The sequence below is a fragment of the Mytilus californianus genome, unplaced genomic scaffold (assembly GCF_021869535.1).
Source record: "Mytilus californianus isolate M0D057914Y unplaced genomic scaffold, xbMytCali1.0.p SCAF_6, whole genome shotgun sequence".
Taxonomy (NCBI): domain Eukaryota; kingdom Metazoa; phylum Mollusca; class Bivalvia; order Mytilida; family Mytilidae; genus Mytilus; species Mytilus californianus.
The window spans coordinates 89,666,117-89,691,897 of NW_026262712.1; the positions used below are offsets into that span (position 1 = coordinate 89,666,117).

Genomic DNA, 25,781 nt, shown 5'->3' on the forward strand with positions numbered 1-25,781 from the left:
AATCGAAAATTTAAAGTCATTGAAGTTTTATGGGCACCATCATGATTTGACCGTTACGGTATATCTGTATAACAGATAACAACGGATATGTACCATTTCTCTTGTCCTCTTTTCCTCGATTGTGACATCCCCGAATGAGACTTTAACACCGAATTTGTATTTACCATTAGCAACACGACGCGTACCACGTGTGTATCAGGATATGCTTACCCTTTAGGAGCACATGATATCACACCCGGTCTTATTTGAGGTTCGTGTTGCTCAGTTGTTTTTGGTTTATATGTAATGCTCAATAGACTGTGTTTTTTTTGTCGTTTTTCGTTGTTTTTTTTATACTATATTTTTTTTTTTGGTCTCTCAACGACTTATGATGTTTGATTCTCTTTTTGGTTTATTCCGCCTCTTTTTCGAAACGAATTTATTGCTAATTCATTTTCGTCAATATAAATTCATTCGCACATGAAATATCTTTTATTGGCATTTAAGCACACAACTCTAAAAACAACAATCAACCAAATGCAAGAACACTCTTTGCAATCTGAGGTGTATATTCTTTAGTTTAAGCCACATGTTTTCCTAAAAACAATCGGCTGATTCGTTCCTATATACATGCATGACATTACTGAATGTGAAGTAAGATATAATCTCATATATAGTGGGGACATATTCCTCATGTAACGATTTTCCATAACAAATCCATCATCAAATAACTACACACTGCAAAGTGGGTCAACCACAGAGATGGGGGTCAGGAAATTCGGACAGCTTATTAGGAAGCGAATGATTTTTGGATTAGGTCAGGCCTTGTAACACCTATAAAGGGCCCCCAAAAAAAGAGTGTTAATGCGAGAATGATTCAACGTGCAGAGAGTACGGTAAACGATGAAATTGCATTTCACGACTCCATTCCAACAATATATGTCCCGCACAGCCAAACAGACGACTCATCACCATGAGAAGTTGAGAAAACCATCTGTCTTTACACAAATCACACTTGCGGATTTTAATGGTAATTCTGTCTACATAAGATATCGTTTTTTGTATGAACATGGAAGTATTATATTGACATAATACTTCCATGGTATGAACGACAAACGTTTCAGGGTAAACAATAGATCAAAGGTAAGGGGAGCCCACTACATAAATTTAGTTGAAAACGTATTGTGCATACCCTATCACCGAATATCGGCACTGCAGGTGCATATATAACGATTGCAAAACTCATTGTATTGCAATAACGATCGGAAGCGCCGATAAAAATCTGCTGTAAGCGATAGCAAAAACAATTGTTTTAAATGGCAATCAGGATATGGCAAGCCGTTTTTATATTTATTCAATTTCAAGATATCTAGATATCTTATAAAGTATATAAGATATCTTCTAATGTTTATAAGATATCTTATTTAATTTGAATCTAATAAGATATCTTATTTATTTTATAAGATATCTTATTAACTTTTAAAGATATCTTGTATAGTTTATAAGATATCTTATATCTTTTTAAAGATATCTTTTAAACAAATACTTTATGAGATATCTTGTATAGTTTATAAGATATCTTTAAAAGTATATAAGATATCTTATTTACTTTATAAGATATCTTATTAACTATATAAGATATCTTATTAGTTATACAAGATATCTTATATGATTGATTTATCAGATATCTTATATAGTTAATAAGATATCTTATTTAGTTTATCAGATATCTTATTAACTATATAAGATATTTTATTTAAAATAGCATTAGTAAATAAATTCAACAATGAACGCTCCCTCTTGAACTACGAGGCAGTAAATAGATCATGTGATCGCACTTTCAAAATGGCAGTTGAGAAGAGTCGGTTATTAATAAATATTCGAGATGTTAATATCCAGAAAGCATATGGGGGGGGGGGGTAGGACCTTTATCGGGACTCCGGGATCGGGTGTTTTAAGCTCGGGATTTCGGGATTGATCCTTTCGGGATCCGGGAATTCTTTTTTCCATATTCGGGATGTCGGGATTTAAATTTTTTTAAATTCGGGACCTCGGGATTCCATGTTTTTAAGCCCGGGATTTCGGGATCAGGACCCTTCCTACCCCCCCCCCCCCCCTTTTTCCCCATATGGGTGTATTAGAAATGACGAACTGCGACCTGAATTAATTCTTGGCATTGAGATTAATCGCGCTACAGACACGTTAGCTGTTTCAAAAAGTGTATATTAACTTTTGCAATCAGAATAAAAGGCGTCCTAAAGTATGGTTCTTGAGCTCTCTTGTATAGTTTATGTTTGATGTGTTTGAGCTTTTGATTTTGCCATTTGATTAGGGACTTTCCGTTTTGAATTTTCCTCGGAGTTCGGTATTTTTGTGATTTGGCTTTTTTTCAAGCTATTTGAAATATGACATATAATCTAAAAAAAACAGTTACTGTATATAAAATCTGTTGAATTTGATGCAAGTGATAATTAAGGAAAGATCATGATGAAAAACACCATTAAAATATAATAACCGTAAGCTTACAAAACGTTTTTGTCATATTTGGATAGAATAAAAGAGAGGTATGGCTAAATGTATATAAAGTATGTTTATAAAAAATGTAGATCAAATATGACCATGCCAGCACAAGTGACTGCTTTAAAGAATTTGAAACATCCCCTAGTTTTTTTATCAAGGCAGTTTGTGGACTAAGTCTCATTCCTGTTACTATTTCTGGCTGCCGAATTCTGAAAGGAAGAACATTTTGAATTTATCAAAGAAATCCCCCCCCCAAAAAAAACCCAAAAAAAACAACTGGAATTTCATCAAATATTTTAATTCTTGATAATAATTTCGTAAATTCTTATTTCTAGATAAACAGAAAACAGATTGAAATGAGATTGGAAATACATTTTAAGTGAGACTTATATAGATATATTTCATTTCAAATAAAATATCTTTTACAGTAATTAAGATATCTTATATATTAAATAAGATATCTCATTTATTAAATAAGATATCTTAATTATTAAATAAGATATCTTAATTATTAAATAAGATATCTTAAGATATCTTAATTTTTAAATAAGATATCTTATATATTAAATAAGATATCTTATATATTAAATAAGATATCTTATATATTAAATAAGATATCTTATATATTAAATAAGATATCTCATTTATTAAATAAGATATCTTAATTATTAAACAAGATATCTTAATTACTAAATAAGATATCTTATATATTAAATAAGATATCTTGTTTAACAAATAAGATATCTAATATATCAAATAAGATATCTTATATATTAAATAAGATATCTGATAAACTAAATAAGATATCTTATATATATTTCATATATTAAATAAGAATCTACAAAACAATAAACAATTGTAATTAACTCTTTTTGATATTAAAAGCAGGATTACCTAGAAAAAAGGACAAAAGAAATGTCCCTGTTTTTTTATTGGGATTTTCTTTGCTGGTAGTAATCTTTTATTTTCATATCATTGCAATTTTTCCTGCTTGAAGCACATTAAACACATTTCATTCATATTGACAGGGAGCAAGGAATTGTATGTCAACAACAAGCACTTCCATTTAATACAGCCGTAAATAAATGTTTGCCAATAAAATTTAAGGCTTAATTGATAACAAAAATGGAGAAAACAAGTATTGAAATAAAGCTTAAGTGCACAGTAATTATTTTGACATAATGCGGATGATCAGGGTAGGAATATCCACAGGTATCATCAGTTGTAATCAAATCAAATAGACCGTTGTTAACCAATTAGAAATTTTGGTTATTATATGGGTGCATGCGAATTAAAATGAAAGATAATTTTCTCTTTTTATTGTGAAATTAAATATTAGTTTTACATAACGGTGGGGAAACAGAAGTCATTTTTATTGATATATTATTGTCTAGTGAGTGGTGAAGGACACTTAATTTTTTATTCTACTCCATTGCAGGTGTGCCTACACTGGCAGAACCTATAATACAGATACAGATACAAATTAGCAATCTCGATCTGAATTGCTATTGATTTTATGATTGGTCAATCATTTTTCCAACATAAAGGGATACTTTATTTCAATTCTTAAAAAGAAAGGAAGATATCTTATTTAGTTAATAAGATATCTTATTTAGTTTAAAAGATATCTTATTAAGTTTATAAGATATCTTTATGAGAAACTATATAAAAGATATCTTATATAGTTTATAAGATATCTTATAAACTTAATAAGATATCTTTTAAACTAAATAAGATATCTTATTAACTAAATAAGATATCTTATATGTTAAATAAGATATCTTTATAACCAATTTAATAAGATATCTTTATAACCAATTTAATAAGATATCTTATTTAATTATCAAGATATCTCAATTCATTTATAAGATATCTTATTTAATTATAAAGATATCTGATTTAACTTAATAAGATATCTTGAAAGTGAATAAATATAAAAACGGCTTGCCATATCAGGAACATGAATCGGATTATCATATTGTACCGGCTGTATCGATAGCCGATAATAGGGTTTGTTGTAAGTGTAATGACCAAATGATTTATAAAAGACAACTTTGTACTCACATTAATGTATTATTTAATCAAGCTGGTACAGAGACCTAAACAAATTACCAAGTGTTATTAACATTCAAATTTAAACTAGTTTAAACAAAACGTATATGCTATCTTCATGATAATTCACGAATGTTTAATATAGTAACTACAAAAGTAGAATTATTACTAAGATGTTATAAGACATCTCTCATAACATGTAGTAAAAATAACACGATTATTAAACTTGTTTGTAAATGAGGTATGTTTACATTTCATACTTGTCTTTGTTTGATTTACAACGTAGACACCAATGCCAAATGCTTTCGCCAGATATTTGTATGAAAAATGTCAAAATACTACCACATAAAACGATGATACCTAAGAGCCAAAACCATCCACTTGGATCGGTTTCAACATATTGCCGCCATATTGTATTCCAAATCAGGGCGCCAGCATTTCCACCCGCACCGACTAATCCAGCCACTATACCGATTCGCTTTGTGGAAACATACGGAACAATAGCATATGTAGTCCCCTCTGTCATCTGTACGCAGGTACTGAACAGAACCATTACACCAATGGCAGAGGAAATACTGTTTATCTGGCTAAATATAACCAGCATGATGCCCTCAGCAACTAAGCATGTAAAATGAGCAATAAGACGACCTGATAGACTCAAATATTTTCTCAAAACGTCTGAATACATTCCACCAAGAGCTCTTGCAAAAAGATTCATAAGCCCGAACAAGGATGCAATTAAACTTGCTGTGTCTTGGTTCAAAATACTACATTCGTTTTCGTTTTCCTCTTGCACCATTGCAGTCGTCATGTTTGAAGAGTTAAAAAAGGGAACGTTACCCTCCACACAATCGGCTTTTTTGAATCGGTATAGTAGATATAGATTCATGACTGTATTTACGGCAATCTCCACTCCAAAGCACATCCCATACTGCAGCATAAGAATAACCACCGTTACAACTTTACAGCATCCATCGAATGTACATTTCCCGCCCTTCTCTTCCGAGTCTTCTGCTTTCTTTTCCGAAAGGTCTTTTGTTTTTGTAATTTCAACTTTTGTTTCTTTTGTAGCTGAAAACGATAAAATATTAGAAATCATCTATTGTAACATAGTTCCTTAAGTGTATAAATGTGTTTTGCATACAGTTTTGATGTAATACACATTAGTAAACTTTGAAAAGGAGAATCAAAAGTAACTTACAGTCCTGCACTAATATTACTTCAATCGCAGTGACTTATTTGTAAATAAAGATTGTTACATGTAATCAATTTATTATTTAAATGAACAACAGGTGTAAATGATATTTACTGTGTAAATGATATTTACTATGTAAAACTGTTTTTTTTTTCTATTATCATTTAGTTGTATGATATACAAATACACGATACTGAATTAAGTTGGATGCACGATATACGGCTTTTTCATTCGGGGTTTTCGAAACCAAAAATAAAGGAAATCCAAAATTGTTTTAGGGTAAAGAGCAAAAAAAAAACTGATATCAAACACAAGTTAAGGAATACAATCCTTTGCTTTATGAAACGCATATAACGACGTATTTTATGTTACACTTGTCGTTGTCGCAATCCCGTCATCTTTTTTTCTTCGATTGTGACATCACCGAATTTTTAATTGCAATGCGTAACACGACGGGTGGCACTATTGGAACAGAAACTGCTTTCAATTCCAGAGCACCCCGCGTTTTGGTTAGTTTCCTGTTACTCCATCTATAGTTTTCTGTTAAATTTTTGTGGACTGTTGTTTGTCTTTTCGTCGTTTTTTTCCTTGTTCATTGTGTTGTCTGTTTTTATTCGATTTTTGGATTTTGATTACCCCGTAAATATTTTCTCCCTCTTTTTAACAGTTGCAGTGTATATAAAGTGCGGATCCTGAAATACCATTTTCACTGTATATGCCATAGATTTCTAATGTAGAATGATAAATAAACAGACGAAAAAATTATAATTTTGAAATAAAATAATAAATAATATATCAAATGGATTGTTTTAATAAACTTGTAATATATGTTAGATATGCAGACGGGTTTATATCGCTCATACAGCGATCAAGGTGTGAAAACGTTACACAAATAAGTAAATATTAAGAATATTTCACGAAAGAGCGTGTATGAGATTTAAAAGCAGCAGTAAAGTTTTATTGTCAGAAAAATATACATTTTAACATAATCATTAATGTTGTATAACTTTAAACAGGTTTTGTTATTCAGTTTGTTGATATTGAGTAAAATTCCACTATGCTGCTTTTGTTATGCGATTCATGTTTACTATCGAATAATGATACAATACTTTCATTTTCACTGTAGGGGCGATTTATTTCTATTGTATATGCGGTGCATTTTCACTGTAGGTTTCTTTATCATTTTCATCAAATACAGTGTTAGGTCAGCCGACTCACTGACAAACTAGACAAAGTCAGAACGATTTGATAATGCTTACTTTGTGAGTGAAAGCCTAACGAATTACAATTCCGTGAAAATAAGACCATTTATTGCTAAAAATATTCAATTCAATTTTTTTTATAACTCATAAGGATATACATTAAGGGTTAAACTTATCCATTCCATTGACATTTCATTATTGAATACATATACTTTGCACAGTTAAGTACATTATCGGCCACCGAAAACTATGCTAAAGTTTTGGTTTTCGGTCTATATCTAGTGTACTATACATTACATACTAATGAAACGTCATTAATGAATCATTATGCACCTTGGATAATGAAGAGCGTTCACATGTAACGACCTACATTTTACACTTGAGTGACTGGTTACGTTTTCACTTCACTTTCTGTTTTAATCCAAGGAGCTATACATCACGTATCGATGCAACTTCATCAGTGCGTATATCTTGGACATACATTTGTACAAAGAATACGCAATTTTTAAATTACAATGACCTATTGAGAACAGTTTATTTATTACAAGTTTTAATGGTTCTATATCACTGGTATCTCCACCGTACAATTGATTTCGGACGTTGCTGTGGGGCGAAGCGAGGTTGGTAGATAGACCGTTCAAATATTTTTTCTTCAAAGACTTATGGCCGTAACAGTAGTTATAACATGTATGTTTAGGAAAACAAAGTTTATTGCTTCCTGACAGCATTGATTATTTTCTTATAAATTATGAACACCCATTTATTAATCTAAACAACAACAAAAATCATTCAACACACGGTCACATTTAGTTTTTGAGTCAACATACCATGCTTTTATTTATAGTTAATTCAAGTTTGTGTTACACAGAATCTTTGCTTCGCGATATTTACAAGCGATTTATACACACGTCTTTTTAAAATAGTCACAACGAATAAGAAAACCGTTGTTATATTTTGCATATCATCATGATCTTCTTGTGACCTTTACCTCAGGATCGAAATACTATATTTGTAGAGTTTTGTTTGGCAAAATCTCTCAGAAACTGGATTGTAATCGGGTGCTCCCGAGGTGTTGGTTCCATTTGGTCTCACATTAAACATACATAAAATTTAGGTGCTTTAATCATGTTAATTTTCAATATGAAATGTTAGAAATGTCAAATAGTTAAGTCGTTACAAAAAATTTCATAAACTGATAACTTTTTTCAGAAAATCATAATAATTACAATGAATTAGGTATGTGTGGTATATGCAGGTGGAAGATACGCTCACTCACCTGCACATAAATCAGTTGTTATTTAAAGTTATTTAATGTTTGCATTTTTGAAGCATTTTTAAGCGAGTTGTAAACATACCTGCGTTTATCATTCAGTAAGTAAAGTTCAAGTTAAAATTCGAATTCTCTAATTGATATTAATGACTTTACATGCATACAACGTGTATAATATAGTTTTGTATACACATTTGTACATAACTCAGAATATTTTTGATATGTAATATCGGCTTCTCTCAGCTTGTTCTTTATCGCTTAAAAACGCGCAACGTCCGCAATCAACTGTATGGTGGTTAAACATGTACGAGAAGTTTGGATTCTTAAATTGTAAATATCATCAATATTTAAATCAAATGAATATTGTCAGTTTTTAAATGTCTTATTATCACATAATACCACAATGAAAATCCATCGCACCTAGATAAATTCCACATCAGAAATGATCGCACTAACAGTGATAATGCATCGCACCAAATGCCAAAATGAATCGCTTTCTATAACTTTATCCTAGATTATTATGTTGCTTTAATAGCATATTTTTGGACTTTAATCATATCATTGTACATTGTAAAGTCATATTCTAATGAAATTGTGTTAAAAAATACATTTAAATCAATTATTTTGTATGTTCAAAACGTAAACAAACACAGTTTTCCCATCATCCTTTATTCTACAATAGTATAATACTCGCATATGACAGTGAAAATGAACTATCTGCATTCGCACTTTATATACACTGAGTTGTTTCTGTTATAATTCTTGTGGTGCTTTACGAAAATTGATTTAGAATGCAGTTAACCGTGAAGATAGTCGTTAATCTATTGACATTATAACATATTTCATAATGAACAACTATAATGTACCTTCGTTCTGTTTTTCGTTAAATGGTAAGTCGGGTTGGAATCCTAAATTTGGGACACCCTTTTCGTTTTGATCATTTTTATCTTTGCTAATTTTTATGGTAGTTTCTGGTAGTTTTCTGTTCGACCAGTGACCTTGTGGACAATCGTCTGTTGTGAATAAAATTGAGATACCTGTAAGAAATGTAGAAAGTAAAGTCAAATATACACACACACATGTACATGTTTAAACCTAAGATTTCTATAGGTGTTTTTTTTTACGATGCATAATACTCATTTTGGTAATTCAAATATCCAATATATTTGCGGTATAAATACATGGATACAGTAGTATATGGTATTTTCATACCTTCAATTTTTGCATTTCAATAAGAATTTCAAACTGTTCTTCAAACATATTTTTAAATAAATGATTACAGAATGAGTTTTATCTTTGCATTCCTGACATTTTTACTTTGCATGTTATTTTGCACTTTCTTTTTATTTTCTGAAGTAAAATAAATGAAAGGATGCATGGGGTATGAGTTAATGTAATAGCAGCCCAACGACGACCCCTCTTCTCCTCCAAAACACAGTCATCTATATAAGTGTATATCTACCTAAAATTACACAGATAACAGCAGGAACCACAACTGCAAGTTTCCATGCGAGAAATGCATCTGTTCCTAAGGCTTTCATTAACTGGAACAATCCGGGCATTAGTAAGAATGTGAAACCACCACCAAGGTTGCCCCATCCACCAACCATCGCGTTTGCCGTACCAACAATCTTAGGACTGAACATAGCGCTTGTCCAAAACTGACAAGGTACAAATGTCCCTCCAAGAACGCCGATAAAAAGTCGCAGAACGATAAGACCAGTTCCATCTTTGATTAAACCAGATAGTGCCATAGGAACAGCTCCAGCCATAAGTAAACCCGCCATGGTTCTTCTTGGTCCAAATCTGTCACAAAGAGGTCCGATTATGACACGAACAGCTATAGTGGCGGCTACGCTTGCTATACCAGAGTTAGCCAAGTCCAATTTCGATAAACCAAGCTCTTTCCTGATTGTAGGTAGCAAAGGTTGGATACCAAACCATGAAGTGAAAGCCATGAAGAAACAAAACCATGATGAATGGAAACTCCTCATGTGTGGACGAGCAATGCTGAATAATGCAAACTGCTTCGCTTTTCCAAGTGCATCTACATGTATCTCTTTGGAGTGGATCTTTTGCAGGATTTTGATACATTGCGACATTTTTAACTTGACAACCTGAAAAAAATGTACACTTTTTGGAATGTAAATAAATAAATAAATAAAATAAATAATCTCTATTTCGAGAGGATAATCCCATTATATATATAGTTAAAACTAATCTTCCTGAGAGTCCTCAAAATAATAATAACATATTCATAAAGTACATACAATATTATAATGATATATACACAATATACAATTTTATATAGATATTAAAGAAAAAGCATATTAATCTGCCTTCTTCATGAAAAAATTGAACCATTTTGTTTTAAAAGATACAAGTGTATTACTCATCTTTATTTTATTTGGTAAACTATATAAAAAGTTTTTTTTTGTTTTTAGCTTCGGAAGTTTTGATAGTTTTTCATCAGCTGAACGTAAATTATAATTTTGATTATCAGTAAAATGAAAGTTTTCTCGTAAATAGTTAGGAACCATATCATTTAATGATTTAAATACAAGTATTGCCTTTTGATATTGAATTGTTTTTCCACATTCAACCAATTTAAACTATTAAACAATAAAGTAGAGGATGTCATTATGTCAGCTTCTATTATAATCCTAGCAGATTTAAGTTTATTTATTCCACTTTCATTGCAACTACCCCATATATTGCAACAATAATCAAACAATGGCAGAATATAAGCATTAAAACAAATAATAAGTTTATGCGTATATAAAAGTCATGTATAGTTGGGTAAGCATTTAAGGATTTTACTTTCTTACATTCATAGATTCATCAACATATTACATACATATAATTTCACATTTGACGTCTGATATTTCATTTTGTCAAATTAAAGGCAAACTAAATAAATTTTGCAATATAGTGTTTTGTGTTATTGTTAGTTAAAGGCATACAATACAGTTTCGATTTTAACGAAAATTTGCATACAAGCTATTTTTCACTTAGTTTATTCAAATATGTAATAAAACATATACCTGCATGTGCTAAATTTAGAGATAAATGGGGTCGAAATTTTAGACATTTACTAAAAATTTCAGTTTCTTGTACATTTCTATCCTTTGGATAGACATACTTTTTTGTTTCAAAAGATAAACACCTGCGGATTTTTGTAAACCGATTTGGAATATCTTCAGATTATAAGAAATTTTGTTTCAGAAATAATAATTTTTAAGCACTTAGAAAACAGGTCCATTCCAAAAACGCCTGTGGTTTCACTTGCAGACGAAAAAGTCGACAAGATAAATGATGAAATACCTATATGGTCTCTATATTCATATGGGCCGGCCCGTTAATAACCAAACTAGTACAATACTCATATGGTCCGACCATATGGGTATACGCATATGGCCATGACTATACGCGTATGGTCCAAATACTCATATGGTCCGGAACATTAACATAATATGGTATGTTCTATTTTCTATAAAGGTCCCACTTCAAATGTTTTAACCATAAATAACCGCGCATTTCATCATTTCCAGTTTTCAGCGTTTTTCTCTCTAAAACATATATTTCAACTAAAATTACACAAATATTAATATCAATAACTACAGGACTTCACATTATAAACATAAAATAGTATGTTCTATTTTCTATAAAGATCACATTTAAAAACTTGTCAACATTAACAACTGAGATTTTCTTCATTTCCAGTTTTCAGCGTTTTTTCTCTAAAAATCAAACATTTCACCTCAAAATTACTTTAAAATGAATACTAAATAACAAGAGGACTACATAAAACACTAATAAGATCAAGTGTCCTGTCTTCACCAAGCTATATTAAGTCTAAAAATGTAACCATAAATAGAACATACTATTTTATGTTTATAATGTGAAGTCCTATAGTTATTGATATTAATATTTGTGTAATTTTAGTTGAAATATATGTTTTAGAGAAATTTTTTATGACATACAAAATCCTCTCCAAAGTGAATATGGTTGATAGGCACTTTTCTTCAATGTTATATAGAAAATAAAACCAAATACAAAAGCGATGGTTAGATGCGTTTTCAGTTCATTTTCTACATGTGAGTTTGAATGTCCCTTTGGTATCTTTTGCCTCTCTTTCAGACCTAACATTGAATGTACTTTGATTAAATTCTTTCCTGTCAATTGATAAATGTGACACGTTTTGTAGCCCACTGTTCAAAATATCTTATCTTCAACCGTAATTTAACATAATCACAAGTATTACAAATGCAAAAAAAAAAAAGTATTTAACACGAAAATATATAGGACTTCTTAAGTTTTTGCAATTTTTACGTAATTTACACGACTATATGCAGTTCAATACTTAATCTTGCATAAGTAAACATAGTGGAATTAAGTCCTCCCCTATTTATTTTGAATATACGCTACATCAAATGTCAGATGGTAATATTTGACAAATCAGTTGATTTACTTTTTACGTCATCCTTAATATAAGTTTTTAATAAAACTCTAAAAATAATGGAATTTACATAACCGTCTTTTTCATTTGAATTGATAACATGATGATATAAGTCCGCGCATCTGAATTGTATTATGAAATTAACATGGGTGCACCTAATTTACACGATAAGGGATGTGGTAAATTAAACGAAATTCAATAATGTATTGTGCAATTTTGTATGCAGAACATCCATACTTTAATATTTACATATAAAACTAGTAACCTGAAAGAATGGGTTAATTTATACCCTAAAGCTATTAACTTAATGACTTGCTTCACATGCATTTTCTTTTATTTGAGTGCATTAATATAACGCTTGACTGATTTATTAATCTATTTTATTGATCACTGTGTGGGATAACTTACTTAACGAATTCGAATTTCCAAATACCAATGCTAAAGGGCATACTTCTAAAAGCAATGTGAAAAAAACTGCTTTTCCCTTTATTTCATATGACGCTAGAACTATTTTCAAAGGTCTTTTTATATATTTCTAGTCTGAGGCCAAAGTTGAAAATAACATCGTTTTTGACTTGTGTATTTTTACGTTGAGTCTTTCAATGGAACAAACAAAATATCAGTTAGGTTTTTGCTGATCAACTGTGTTTGCCTTGATCTTATCATCGGTTACGATTCATAATCAGATTTCTATTCACCGTAAGTTGAAGAATGTTACATTATATGAACAGCACAACAGATGCTACTAAGGAAGCAGGACTGCTTATTATTCTTATACAAATAATACATGCACTGTGTTAATGGGATTCTTGGTTCCTATCGAAATTTTTCTGTCAACTATTGGGGGGGGGGGGGGGCAAGCGCTAGCGGGGTACTGACACCTGCGTCATCAAAAAAGACATCGTAGTATTTACAAACAACATTATATGATTGTAATAAAAATGGTACAAGATGCTTGCAAATATTTAAAAGTCTAATAAATACATTAACGCTAAAATATCATAATACATTGGTTATTTCGTAAAAGTACATTACAGTAACAATTTCATATGCATATATAATTGGGAATCTTTCGTCCATAAAAGATTAAAAATTTCAATCTTGAAACTAAAAACGTTCGCACAAAGTTCAAGGTATTATACATTGGAAATTTTATCAAGTAAAAAAGAACGTTCACTCATAACGTCTACAAGGTATGTTTTCACGATCTTATCTAAACTATTACCTAAGTCTGGAGAATACAAGTAACCCAGATCACCTATCATGAACTGTATTTGTGTTAAGGGCGGCAACTCTGAAAAACAGATACGATCCGGTACTTATTAAATATATATATTTCTTATTTATCTTTATTTTAATTTTGGTTCTTAGAGGTTTTGATCCCACCTCAAAATCTTTTATTGTAAATGTAATATGCATCCGACAATAAGTACATACAGAATTCGAATATGAAAATAATTGGCTGACCAATTTTTTGTTCTCGAGCACTAGACGAAGGTGAGTACTGTATCATTCATTTGTATTTAAAAAAACGCATCATTTAAACTATTGGCGTAGCGCATCGGTGAATTTGATTGATTTTTCAATCACATGTTATATATTTTACATTCCTAAATCATAAATGTGTGTATAAATGACAAATAAGAATGAATTGGAATATTTTGACTACACAAACATTTACCAATAAAGGGACGATTTTTCTTTCACTATTGGTAATTTTCCTTTTTTGGACGGTGATGTTTTTTTGCCATCGTCTTATGGTGTTTATATATCCCAACTCATTCGCTATGCCCGTGTCTGTAGTGAAGTTTTGGATTTCTATAAGCGTATTCTATGTATTACTGGTAAATTATTAAGTCAGGGATTTCGTTACTACACATTACTAAAAACCTTTCCTAATTTCTTCAATCGAAAAGATTTGGTTTGGAAGTTTGGCTGTACCCGTATAAAATTTAATATTTCAAATGGAATAGCACATCTTAATTTTTACGGTGATGTTGTTTACCTAGCCCGAAAATTTAGATACTATCCGGGTAAATTTATCAACCCTTTGAATAAACTTATTTTATTTTAAAAGGTTACCAATTCAACACTGTAATTATATCTTTGAATATTATTTTATTGGTATAAATATTGATTTTGATATCAGTAAATTAAAACCATACTTAATATTATTGGTATGCACATATGTACCTATATTTTGGCATTGCACAAGGTCATGTTTTTTATCTGACTGTTAATGAAGTCTTTGTACTAAATTCAATGGATGTTGGATGTGTACTGATTGATATTTCAGTCTTAGATGCGTTGTGTCCTTTTTGTTGTGAGGGATGTATAAATTCCTTTCCACGTCCGATCTGTGTTTTTGTTAGATGTTTTTCTGCTTTGTATCGATCTGATACGGTTGCCTATAATTGCTTACATCCACTTCATTTGAACTTTGGTGGATAGTTGTCTCATTGGCAATCATACCACATATCCTTATTTTTATATTCTCCTTAGATGATTCCATTTTCTTAAAGTACACACTACTTTGTTTTTCTCTGAATGGATTTATTAAGAGAATAGTCTCCAATTTGGAAGAGGTAAAATATCAATCTACAGTTTGGGAACATTATCCTACAGGTAAACATGTTTCAGAAAATTATAAAATTCATACTTTCATTTTTTTGTGCAAATGAATAATAAATATTTAGTGAGGCGAAAATAAAATATGTGTCATTTTTCACATTTGAATGCCTAAGCGACAAACAAGGACGTTCACTCATTTAAAAGATGCATTTTGTTTTACCGTGAACAGTAGACTAAAACAGAAACACTACATCTGATCGCCTTGTACATTAATTATATATTGCAAACATGCAAGTGATAAAAACATCAGATAAGATAGAACATAACGGCAGTGGGATCGATATTTGTAATATGAAGTGTTTATAATATCTTTTATTGATATTTCATTAAAGAAATAATTCATTCAAGCCATATTTTGTTATAAATTTTCCCATGGCTTGGACCGTAATATTCGAATTTTATGCGAGCGTTGTATCAAATTAACGAATATAACGGCCATGTTTGCAAGCAATGAAAAAGTGTCCTAGTTTTTAAAACTTTTTTCTCCCAAACAAGACGATGCCAAATAAATTGTTTATTGTAAAATTGATATTTAAAACCTGATCATCCCTTAAATATTTTGTCAAACAATACTATCTTAAACATGCTACTAGATACGAGATAGTAAGGTAAAGTCATCATACAATATCGGGTTGTAAATGTATCATATGTCTAACCTTACGAGTTTGGCAATGTGCAAAGATTCCTGTAGCCACACATGCAGAGTTTGAATCTCGTGAAATCTCCTTCAAGCAAAGTTTACCTTAGATAGATTTGGCTATTATTTAGGGCATTTCTTGGTCATACAGCTCTTTAACTGTTTCGGTTCCTATATATCCTTGTCATTCAAATATTCGGTTTTGAGCGTTCCTGATGATGGTAAATCTAGAAAAGCTCCTTAGGACGCATGAAATTAATAAAGTGTTGTTTTTATTTTTTTTTTGTGATGTTAAGAATGTTGCGTCATGTTCATCTACATGTATCACCAATTTATCAATACAGGTAGTAAGAATGGAAGTATTTGAATGTTTAATTTCAGTTTTGAGAATCTGAAGTACTTAAGACATAACAAAAAACAGCTTCCCGCGAGCATTTAATTTGTTCAATATGTCGTTTAAGTAAAAACGGTTTTCTATAAAATACTATCGTAGCTTTCAATAATAAGCAAGATTCTTATATTTAAAAAACGATTAAAAAAATATGCAACAATCTTTCATCAACTTCCTGATGGCTTTTCGGCATTTTTTACATTAAACTGTAGAAGAGGACGTTAGTTTGGCCCCTTTTGAATGACAATCTATGAAATATGGTAACTGGCAAAGGAAAGGTTTGCAGTGAAAAAATAGTGACAAGCATGGATCACATCATAACCTGATTTGGATATAAACAGTTTATTCATAATAACAGCTTAAATTGCGCTACCAGAATAGGAAGAAATTTGAGTATTATAGTTCAAGCTTACATTTGAACTAGGTGTGTGTGATTATAGGACACTGTCAGACCATATTTCTCAGTATTATCATTGTATGGGCAAACGCGTTTTTGAAGACACAGTCGATAATATTTTCGAATTTGACCTTTATGAATTGATAACGATGCTAAACTATGGTAACAGCGAGAGCGTTGTCGCTGATTTGTTCTCTGATTGGAAGAAAATGTCATTGTTGATGTTCGAACATACGTTTGTTTAATATTTCGTGATGTACAGCAGGTGATAGTTTTAAATGCAGATATCTGAGATAAAACTATCTTATAAATATGGTTCAATTAATATATTATTGATAAATAGCTTTTTACTACCATAAGAAATATTCACAAGTGGACAATTTCAATTTTTAATACAAACCACACTAGAACGCATCCACCCATGATGCATTTTTCGATGGGTTTTGAAGAACGTAAATATTCAGATCACCCAGAAAGAGATGCGCATGCAACATAAAAATAGACTAATATATGGACGGAAAATATTAACGTCACAGTACCCAAATTGCACCGAGTACCCAAATTGCACCTATTTAGCAAAAATAGCAGAGAAAATCTTACAAGTTTACTTAGGGACTAAACAATTTGTACTTTTTATTATTATTTGACGTTATGCACGTCTTTCAAATAGGTAAATATATTTAAATATTCACAAATCGTCTACAGTATATATCAACAGATGAAGTATTCACTAGAAAAAATAAATTCTACGGAAAAGGCATCTTTTAAAAATGAGCAAATAAAATATGTTACGACTATCCATTTTTTTAAAAATTAATAGTAAGCATGGACTAATGTCAAATTGTTCTAAATATTTGAAGAAATAAAACAAAACATCTGTTATTCGATTTTTAAGGATGTGAATTAAAGCATGGATGCAATTTGGGTACTCCTCATTACAGAATCATGGATCGTTTGGAGGTCGGTTCAAACCCATTTTTCTATGATCCAATATGGATTCAAAATTAAATTGGTGGAACTATATAGTAAATAAGGATACATCTACAAAATAAACACAGAATGGAAACTTTTGTCTGGATCATAAATAAACGTAGGTGAAAAAACTGTCAAAATAGGTGCAATTTGGGTACCCTCACGTTACATTTATATGGTGAAAACATTCAGATGAACGTAATGAAGGAATTGAAAAGGTCATTATTACCCATGCGAAAATTATTTCAAAACTTGCAGGTTTTCAGTTCACTACCATCGCGCGCTCTAAATAATTTATGCCTATTAAATAATTTATTAAACTCTAATAACGTTGAACAATTTACAACTGAAATAACAAAAACTATCATAGAAGCCGCTGAAAATGACATTGTTGATGTTCGAACATACGTTTGTATAATATTAGATAATAACTGTTCGAAAAAAATGAACCTTCATGGCTAACAAATGATATTAAAAAAAAGATAAGGAAAACAAATAGAATCCACAGAAAGGCTAAAAAATATAATAAGCAATCGGATTGGACAAAATTTAAGAAAATACGAAATGAAGCTATTTCTTATGGTAGTTTAATAAGAAAATCAAAGGATGATTTTAATAACAATTTAATTTAAAAAAATCATGAACAGTAACCCGTCCACTACTAACTGGTGGAAAATGGTCAAACAAATATCCGGATTAAAAACAAACGACGCAAGTGTACCTCCATTAATGGTTAATAACAACTTAATATTTGATGAAATCGAAAAGGCAAATGAATTTAATCGATTTTTACATCGCGATGACCGTTTACATATAAACAACTGGCGTTGAACAAACTAATGCTAATAAATTTTGAATTTCTTCTTTCAACTCTGTTCCTTTTTTAATTTCTGGTAATTGTGCCCCAAATACTTCTAGATTTATGTCTTTTGAATGCTGCTTTTATCTTATTTAGAATCCAACCAAAACCCGACTTCTTCAATTGTGTCTGCCGTAAATGTTATTGACGTCACTGAGAACATAATAGCGCTTAAAGTTTTGAGACGTTCAGTCGTTTTAAAGTGGACACGTGTTGGCGAATAACAATTATCGAACACGTTTGGGGGTTATGAAATCGGGCACGTTTGGGCGATGTCAACTTTTAAGGAGACGTTTGGGGGAAATAGACACGTTTGGGGGGATGGACACGTTTGGGAGTGTTACAGATATATATACATATAAGTAAAAAATCATTGATAATATCTATGCACACGTACCGAAAAATTGTGTTAAAGCATGCGGAAGAATATATCAAGAACGTTTTGCGACAATCCCGGCAAGGACCGGTAACTCTGTAATTGTTTTTGCGGGAAAATATGAATGCCTTCTCATATCCAATCTTTTAGAAAAATCGAATTTTTACAGAAGAGGTGTCCACCATGCACTTGCACTGCACATTATTAGAATAGTATAATAGAATGATATACAAATGGATGAAAATTATATATATATGTAACTGTTATATTAATATAATATATAACAACAAACCAGTGTGTACTGATTTGTATCACAACAATATAATAGTTATTACGGTGAGGTTGAATTTCCTGTCATTTATTCATCATCCACGCACGAACTTGTTTCAGAAAAAAATATATCTCTGTACATTAACCTCAGTTTCAGGTATAGAGATGTGATTTTTTTCTGTGACAAGTGCTTTTGACCATCCACAAGAACTTGCGGTCATCCGATGTTCAGTACTTCAGTACTTTGATTTTCTTCCAGTCAAATATTGATAATGCAAGTGCTATGTTACCTGAAGAACTTCATGGTATTAGTGATGACATTAGTCATATGGAATTTACTGTTACTGAAGTTGAAGATATATTGAAAATTGTTAATCCCACAAAAGCTTCTGCTGGTCCAGACCTCATAAATCCCAAATTATTAAAAGAATCATCTTCTGTATTGAAGTATCCTTTATGTAAGCTATTAATCTTATCGTTAAGTACGTCTACTTTTCCAGATCAATGGAAAATAGCAAATGTTACCCCAGTTTATAAAAATAGTAAACCGAATGAATTGAAAAACTATTTCTTTGTTGAGTGTAATTTCAAAGTGTATGGAACGCTGTGTATATAAACATGTTTACAATCACTTAAAGAGTAATAACATTTTAACAAAAAATCAGTCAGTCTTTACACGGAGGGGATTCAGCGATTAATCAATTAATTAATATATCAAATGATTTTGGGAAGGCTTTAGATAGCGGTTAAGAAATTAGGGTAGTATTCTGTGACATAAGACAAAGTATAGCTTTTGATCGAGTCTGGCATAAGGGACTGCTATTCAAACTTCAACAAATGGGCATATCGGGTTCTTTATTAAAGTGGTTTGAAAATTATCTAACAAATAGAGTCATGCGGGTGGTTATTAACGGTTCAAGTTCTGAATGGTTACCGGTAAATGCAGACGTCCCACAAGGGTCCATTCTGGGATCTCTCCTTTTTTTATATTTATTAACGATATGGTTGAAGATATTCAAGCTCAAATTAAACTACTCGCAGATGACACTTCATTATATATTATGGTTGACAATCCAACAGAAACAGCTACAATTTTAAATAACGATCTAGATAAGATTTATAATTGGTCAAAGAAATGGCTTGTGAATTTTAATGCCCAAAAGACTGAAAGTATGATAATTTCAAAAAAATAAATAAATCCGTTCATCCTCCATTAAATATGAATACCCTAGAGCTACAAACAGTAAGTAAACATAAACATCTAGGTGTCTTTTTTTTCTAACAACGGATCCTGGAACGACCATATTGAATATATAATTTCTAAATCTTACAAAAGAATAAATATAATCAGAAAAATGAAAAATGTTCTTGATAGGTTTACACTTGAAAAAAAAATTTACATATCATTTGTTCGCCCAATTCTTGAATATCCCGAAGTCGTTTGGCACTCTCAAAATCGGAATTTGATTGCTAAACTTGAAAATATCCACGTATCGTCACGGGGTTACTAAACTTACCAGTATTAATAAATTATATGTTGAAACTCGATGGGAAAAATTATCTGAAAGACGACGCAATCATAGACTAATTCTTTATCACAAAATTTTGAATAATAAAACTCCAGATTATTTAAGAGACTTAATGCCCGATTCAGTAGGAAGTAGACATGATCATAATACAAGACAAAGAAATAATACTACACAAGTCTACACACGGACCTGTTTATATTCTGAATAGTTTATCCCAGCAACAACAAAACATGGAACACTCTTAACTTAAACATAAGAAAATGTGAATCTCTACCATTATTCAAAAAACAAATTCGTACACAAAATAGTAAGGTCCCAACGTATTTTTACGTGGGATATCGTCTTGGTCAAATTCTTCATGCTCGCTTAAGAATGAATTCAAGTTCATCGAATTCTCACCTATTCCTTCGCAATTTAGTAGACTCTCCAAATTGTCGTTGTGGTGGTGTAGAAACAAAAAAAAACACTTCCTGTTATCTTGTCCAATATACACTGATTTAAGACATGAACTATTAGCTTCTGTTTCAGTTCTTCCTGTCCATGTTGACACAAAAAATTTGCTTTTTGGATCAACGGTATACTCTCAGATGAGCAAAATAGTCATTTATTTAGTTTGGTGCAGAAATTCATTTTCAAAAGCAAACGTTTTAACCCTTGATTTTACTGCTTCACCATTCAATAGGAAACCAAGCATTTCACACTGTATACATTACAAAAATTCATGTTTATTTTTGTATTTTTTTTTCCTTCTTCTTCTCTAATGTATTTTCTACTTTTTCATATTCATATATTTATTACAGAGCATGCCAGTATTTATATTTATGTATTGTTCAATAAGTGTATTATTTGTGTAAAAGGAGACAGATTTGTAAAAGCAAATTTGCTTGTTTCTGAATCCTTCATATTTATTTCATTGTATCATATCGTTTAATGTTGATTTATCTGAATAAATATTGTTTAAACTAAATAATTTATGCCTATTAATACCGTGTGTACAGATAAATCTTGGTTTTAAAACCTGGGACAAATAGATAAATTTACTGTACTAGTCTCGAATGCTATAAAAATATCTTCCATTGACACTTTTCAGGGAAATTCCATTGTCCACATTAATACAATTTTGTGTACATGCAAGAGCAGTCAAAATTTGATACACTTAAGTAAGAATCGATATATGAGTATTTTTGGGTACAAAATATAATACTTTGAAATAAAGAAAGTAAAAATATATACAGCAAATTTGATTACCTGTCAAAAGATGTGTTATATATCATCTCCCTTCGGCGCCCGTCCGTTTTACGCACCGAAAGGGTTTGCGTCTCTAACTGGTAAATTGATGCTTGGCATTTCTTCTGTTCAAAATCCGGTGTTATGTGTTGCATTGTATATTGTTTATTTTAATCTTAATTTCACAGGCACTTGTCTTTTAGAAAATACTGTACATACCTTTACTAGTAAAGGTATATATGTATATATTTGTTAGAAACAAGTGCGTGCGCTCAATTTCAGAATTGTCAGAATTTTGACGTCTTTAGGGCATTTAGATATAATAAAAAAGACATTTAAACAGTTGGTGTTTGAAAATTATGCTCCAATCGGAAGGCGTCGGATATTTTTTTTGAAGATAGAACTTGTTTTTTATTACAATCATTTATAATATCTTGAAGAAACGTTTAATCTGTTTAAGTTTTTAAAATTATTTTCTTTTATCTGCCTTTATAGGTGAACAAACAGCTTTGATCATTTGAATAACTTCGTGAAGGGGAGAAAATGCAATTTGATATGATAGAACAAGTCGTGTACGGTGAATGGAGCTGAGTTTACAAAGTAAATTATACTTTTCATTGTTTTCAGAAAATTAAAGGATAATTTATAGCCCCTCAAGTGTTAAAGTAATGGCTTACATTTTTTGCAGTTTGAGCGTTCCCGATGAAGGTTAATTCAGAAAATCACTTCGGACGCACATGATAGTCTGACTTTGGTTCTGAAATATGTCGCTTTTACCTCTTCGTCTGCATTTGTTGCAAATATCTTAGGGAAAAAAAACGTATTTGCCTGTAACTATTTATTTTCATATATACTAAACGAAAATGTTGAATTGAGAAACAAGGCGCAGTTTTGATGACTGCTTGTTGTGTCTCACCTGGATGATTTAATCTCCATACAAAGTATTAAATGAGCTGCGTCGGATAGAAATCGACCTTATGCAAGTGCACGTATATATATACATGTATAGACTTTGATTGATTTTGGAATAATCAAATACGAAATAAAAGATGAATTTTGGTCTGTTTTGTAGGGTTCTTATATCAAATCAATTTTCAAACAGTTAAAGATTTTGCATAGAGATGTTTTCAACCAAAATTAGCTCCAATAGATGTATTAATATTCATTTGCATAAGGTCGATTTCTATCCGACACAGCTCATTAATTATATTTAGTGGTTCTACGATCGACAAAACGATAATTTGAAATAAAACAAAATTAAAATTAAACATTTGAGGATAGGATAAACATTTTTTTTTAAATTCAAGAAAACAAGTATAACAAATTAAAGCAAAAAAAAAAAAACAAAAAACAAAAAACAAATGCAAAAAAAAAAACCCAGAAAAATAAACTGAAATAGAATATAAAAAACAAAAATGCAAAAGCAAAACTTAAATAAAACGCATCTACCATAAATCAAATCATTCTCAACTGTAATAATTCTTGAGAAAAAATGAATCCCACATATTAATAATTTAAAGATTTCACCAGAGCTCTCTGGATTTCATAATTTATAATTGCTATAAGCCAATAATAATAATAACTTACTTTATCTAATTAATTCTCGTTGAAATTTAACTTTCGAAATAAAGAAACGGAAATGATTTCTTATTTTATATTAAGTCTTTTTCAAAGTATTTATGTCATAGGAACTGTAAACCAATCCTGATGATCTTCACTCGTTACACATCTTATATTATTAAGTAATAATTTAATTGACGACGTCCCATATGTCGATCAATGAATCATGATAGTTACCTTACATAGGTAGAAACCATAATTTGAATATGAAGTGTAACTTTAATTAAGGGAGTTAGATTTATCCCGAAGTCAACGACATAGCCTTGCTTCATGTTTGCACACATTTTACCGATACACTGATTTTTATGTGTTTCAACTTTAAAAGATTGAACATTAAGAGAAAAAAAACTTGTTTTGATATTGTAACACAGTGATGACTGCTGTACCCATATTTTGACTATTTTATTTATAATGTCTGTTTTGTTCACGCATCGTTGTAAATATAACGGAATTTGATAAGACTGTCGTACAAGTGAGAGGTTTAGCGCTATAAAACCAGGTTCAATCCACCATTTTCTACATTTGGAAATGCCTGTACCAAGTCAGGAATATGACAGTTGTTGTCCATTCGTTTGATGTGTTTTGTCTTTTGATTTTGCCATGTGATTAGGGACTTTCCGATTGAATTTTCCTCGGAGTTCAGTATTTTTGTGATTTTACTTTTTTTTTTATATATACAAGTTATAAAATGTAGGAGTCAGTATTGTTTACAATGATAATGATGGTGCTGCTGATGATGATTTATATATACAAGTTATACAATAGAGACAGCACTGACATAACGACAACAATTAAGAAGAAAACATTTGGAGGTCAACAAATGGTATTTAACAATGGACAAGTGTCTAAATAATATATCAAGCATTTAAATGCTTAGAGTCTAGAAAAGTTTGAGGTTACTAGGGATTTAAAAAAGATCCTTTAATTGGAGCATGCTGGTATTCAGTATTTTTAACACATAAAAAAACCCACCAATTACGTACTAATACCCTGGGAATCAATTCAATTTTGCATTATTAAATTAACTATAACCAAATAAATTAAAGATATTTGACTCTGGAAGGAAACGCTTTTAAAGAAAATACTAATTATTAATGCTTATGATTTTGTTCTGAAATCGAATTGTAACACTTTTTGTGTAACCTTTGGTTACAGAGTATATGTACAATTTAAGAATGATTTGCTTGGTTTGTGAATTTCATAAACAAAGTGAACTAATGTTGAAAAGGAGTATTGCCTACTTTTATAATCGACGTTTTGTATAAAAAAAAACAACCATGATACATTTAAGTTTAAAATGTGTTTTGCGTATGTCAGTCCTTTTCCAACTCGGTTTCACAGCACTCAACATCTATAGACAAATACTTAATAATACACATAACAACATATACAGCACAAAAAGGACCTGAACATGGACGATATTGTTAAAAATCGCCGAAAATGTACTTTTTTCGAGTAAAGAATCAAAACATTTTGTTTTTAAGTAAAGCTGAAAAAATTGCATTGAACTGTACGTAGTATAAATGTTTATATACAAGTTCATTTAACACTCCATGAACATTAATTTTGCACTCTTGAAATTTGTTTTTTTATGTCGCATGTGGTGAATGAAGGTAGCAAAAGGTATACATAGCATTCCTACATTCCATCGATAAAAGTTATCCATAGCATTCCTACATTCCATCGACAAAAATTATACATATCATTCCTACATTCCATCGACAAAAGTTATACATAGCATTCCTACATTCCATCGACAAAAGTTATACATAGCATTCCTACATTCCATTGACAAAAGTTATACATAGCATTCCTACATTCCTTCGACAAAAATTATACATACCATTCCTACATTCCATCGACAAAAGTTATACATAGCATTCCTACATTCCATCGACAAAAGTTATACATAGCATTCCTACATTCCATCGACAAAAGTTATACATAGCATTCCTACATTCCATCGACAAAAGTTATACATAGCATTCCTACATTCCATCGACAAAAGTTATACATAGCATTCCTACATTCCATCGACAAAAGTTATACATAGCATTCCTACATTCCATCGACATCTTCGGCGTCGTCAACATTTTGGTCCAGATTCAGTCTGTGGTTAAGTTTCTTTAGAAATCATTAACTTTGACAAACCTTCGTGGAATTTCATAAAACCTGACAGAAGATTCTTCATTATC

The 25,781-nt window shown here is 30.8% G+C and overlaps 1 protein-coding gene across 2 annotated transcripts; it reads right to left on the reverse strand.

Moving 5' to 3' along the window:
* Positions 1 to 4,564: 4,564 nt before the first annotated feature.
* LOC127704762 (uncharacterized) lies at positions 4,565 to 23,865 on the reverse strand. Of its 2 annotated transcripts, XM_052208960.1 has the most exons (5): positions 23,554 to 23,865; positions 13,903 to 13,971; positions 9,681 to 10,335; positions 9,085 to 9,255; positions 4,565 to 5,622 (listed from the first exon to the last, which is right to left on the reverse strand). In XM_052208960.1, exons 3-5 carry the CDS (start codon positions 10,318 to 10,320, stop codon positions 4,799 to 4,801), a joined length of 1,635 nt encoding a protein of 544 aa, XP_052064920.1. In that variant the 5' UTR covers positions 10,321 to 10,335; positions 13,903 to 13,971; positions 23,554 to 23,865; the 3' UTR covers positions 4,565 to 4,798. The 2 variants fall into 2 exon arrangements, with proteins under 2 accessions (XP_052064920.1, XP_052064919.1); XM_052208959.1 differs by lacking the exon at positions 13,903 to 13,971.
* Positions 23,866 to 25,781: the final 1,916 nt, after the last annotated feature.

Excerpts from the sequence above, each read along its gene's own strand:
- LOC127704762 (XM_052208959.1), bottom strand. The coding sequence starts at position 10,320 with ATGTCGCAATGTATCAAAATCCTGCAAAAGATCCACTCCAAAGAGATA. Across the intron at positions 9,256-9,680 it reads TGTTATCTGTGTAATTTTAG|GTATCTCAATTTTATTCACA; the intron begins GTAGATATACAC and ends CATTTCTTACAG. Across the intron at positions 5,623-9,084 it reads TAACGAAAAACAGAACGAAG|CTACAAAAGAAACAAAAGTT; the intron begins GTACATTATAGT and ends TATCGTTTTCAG.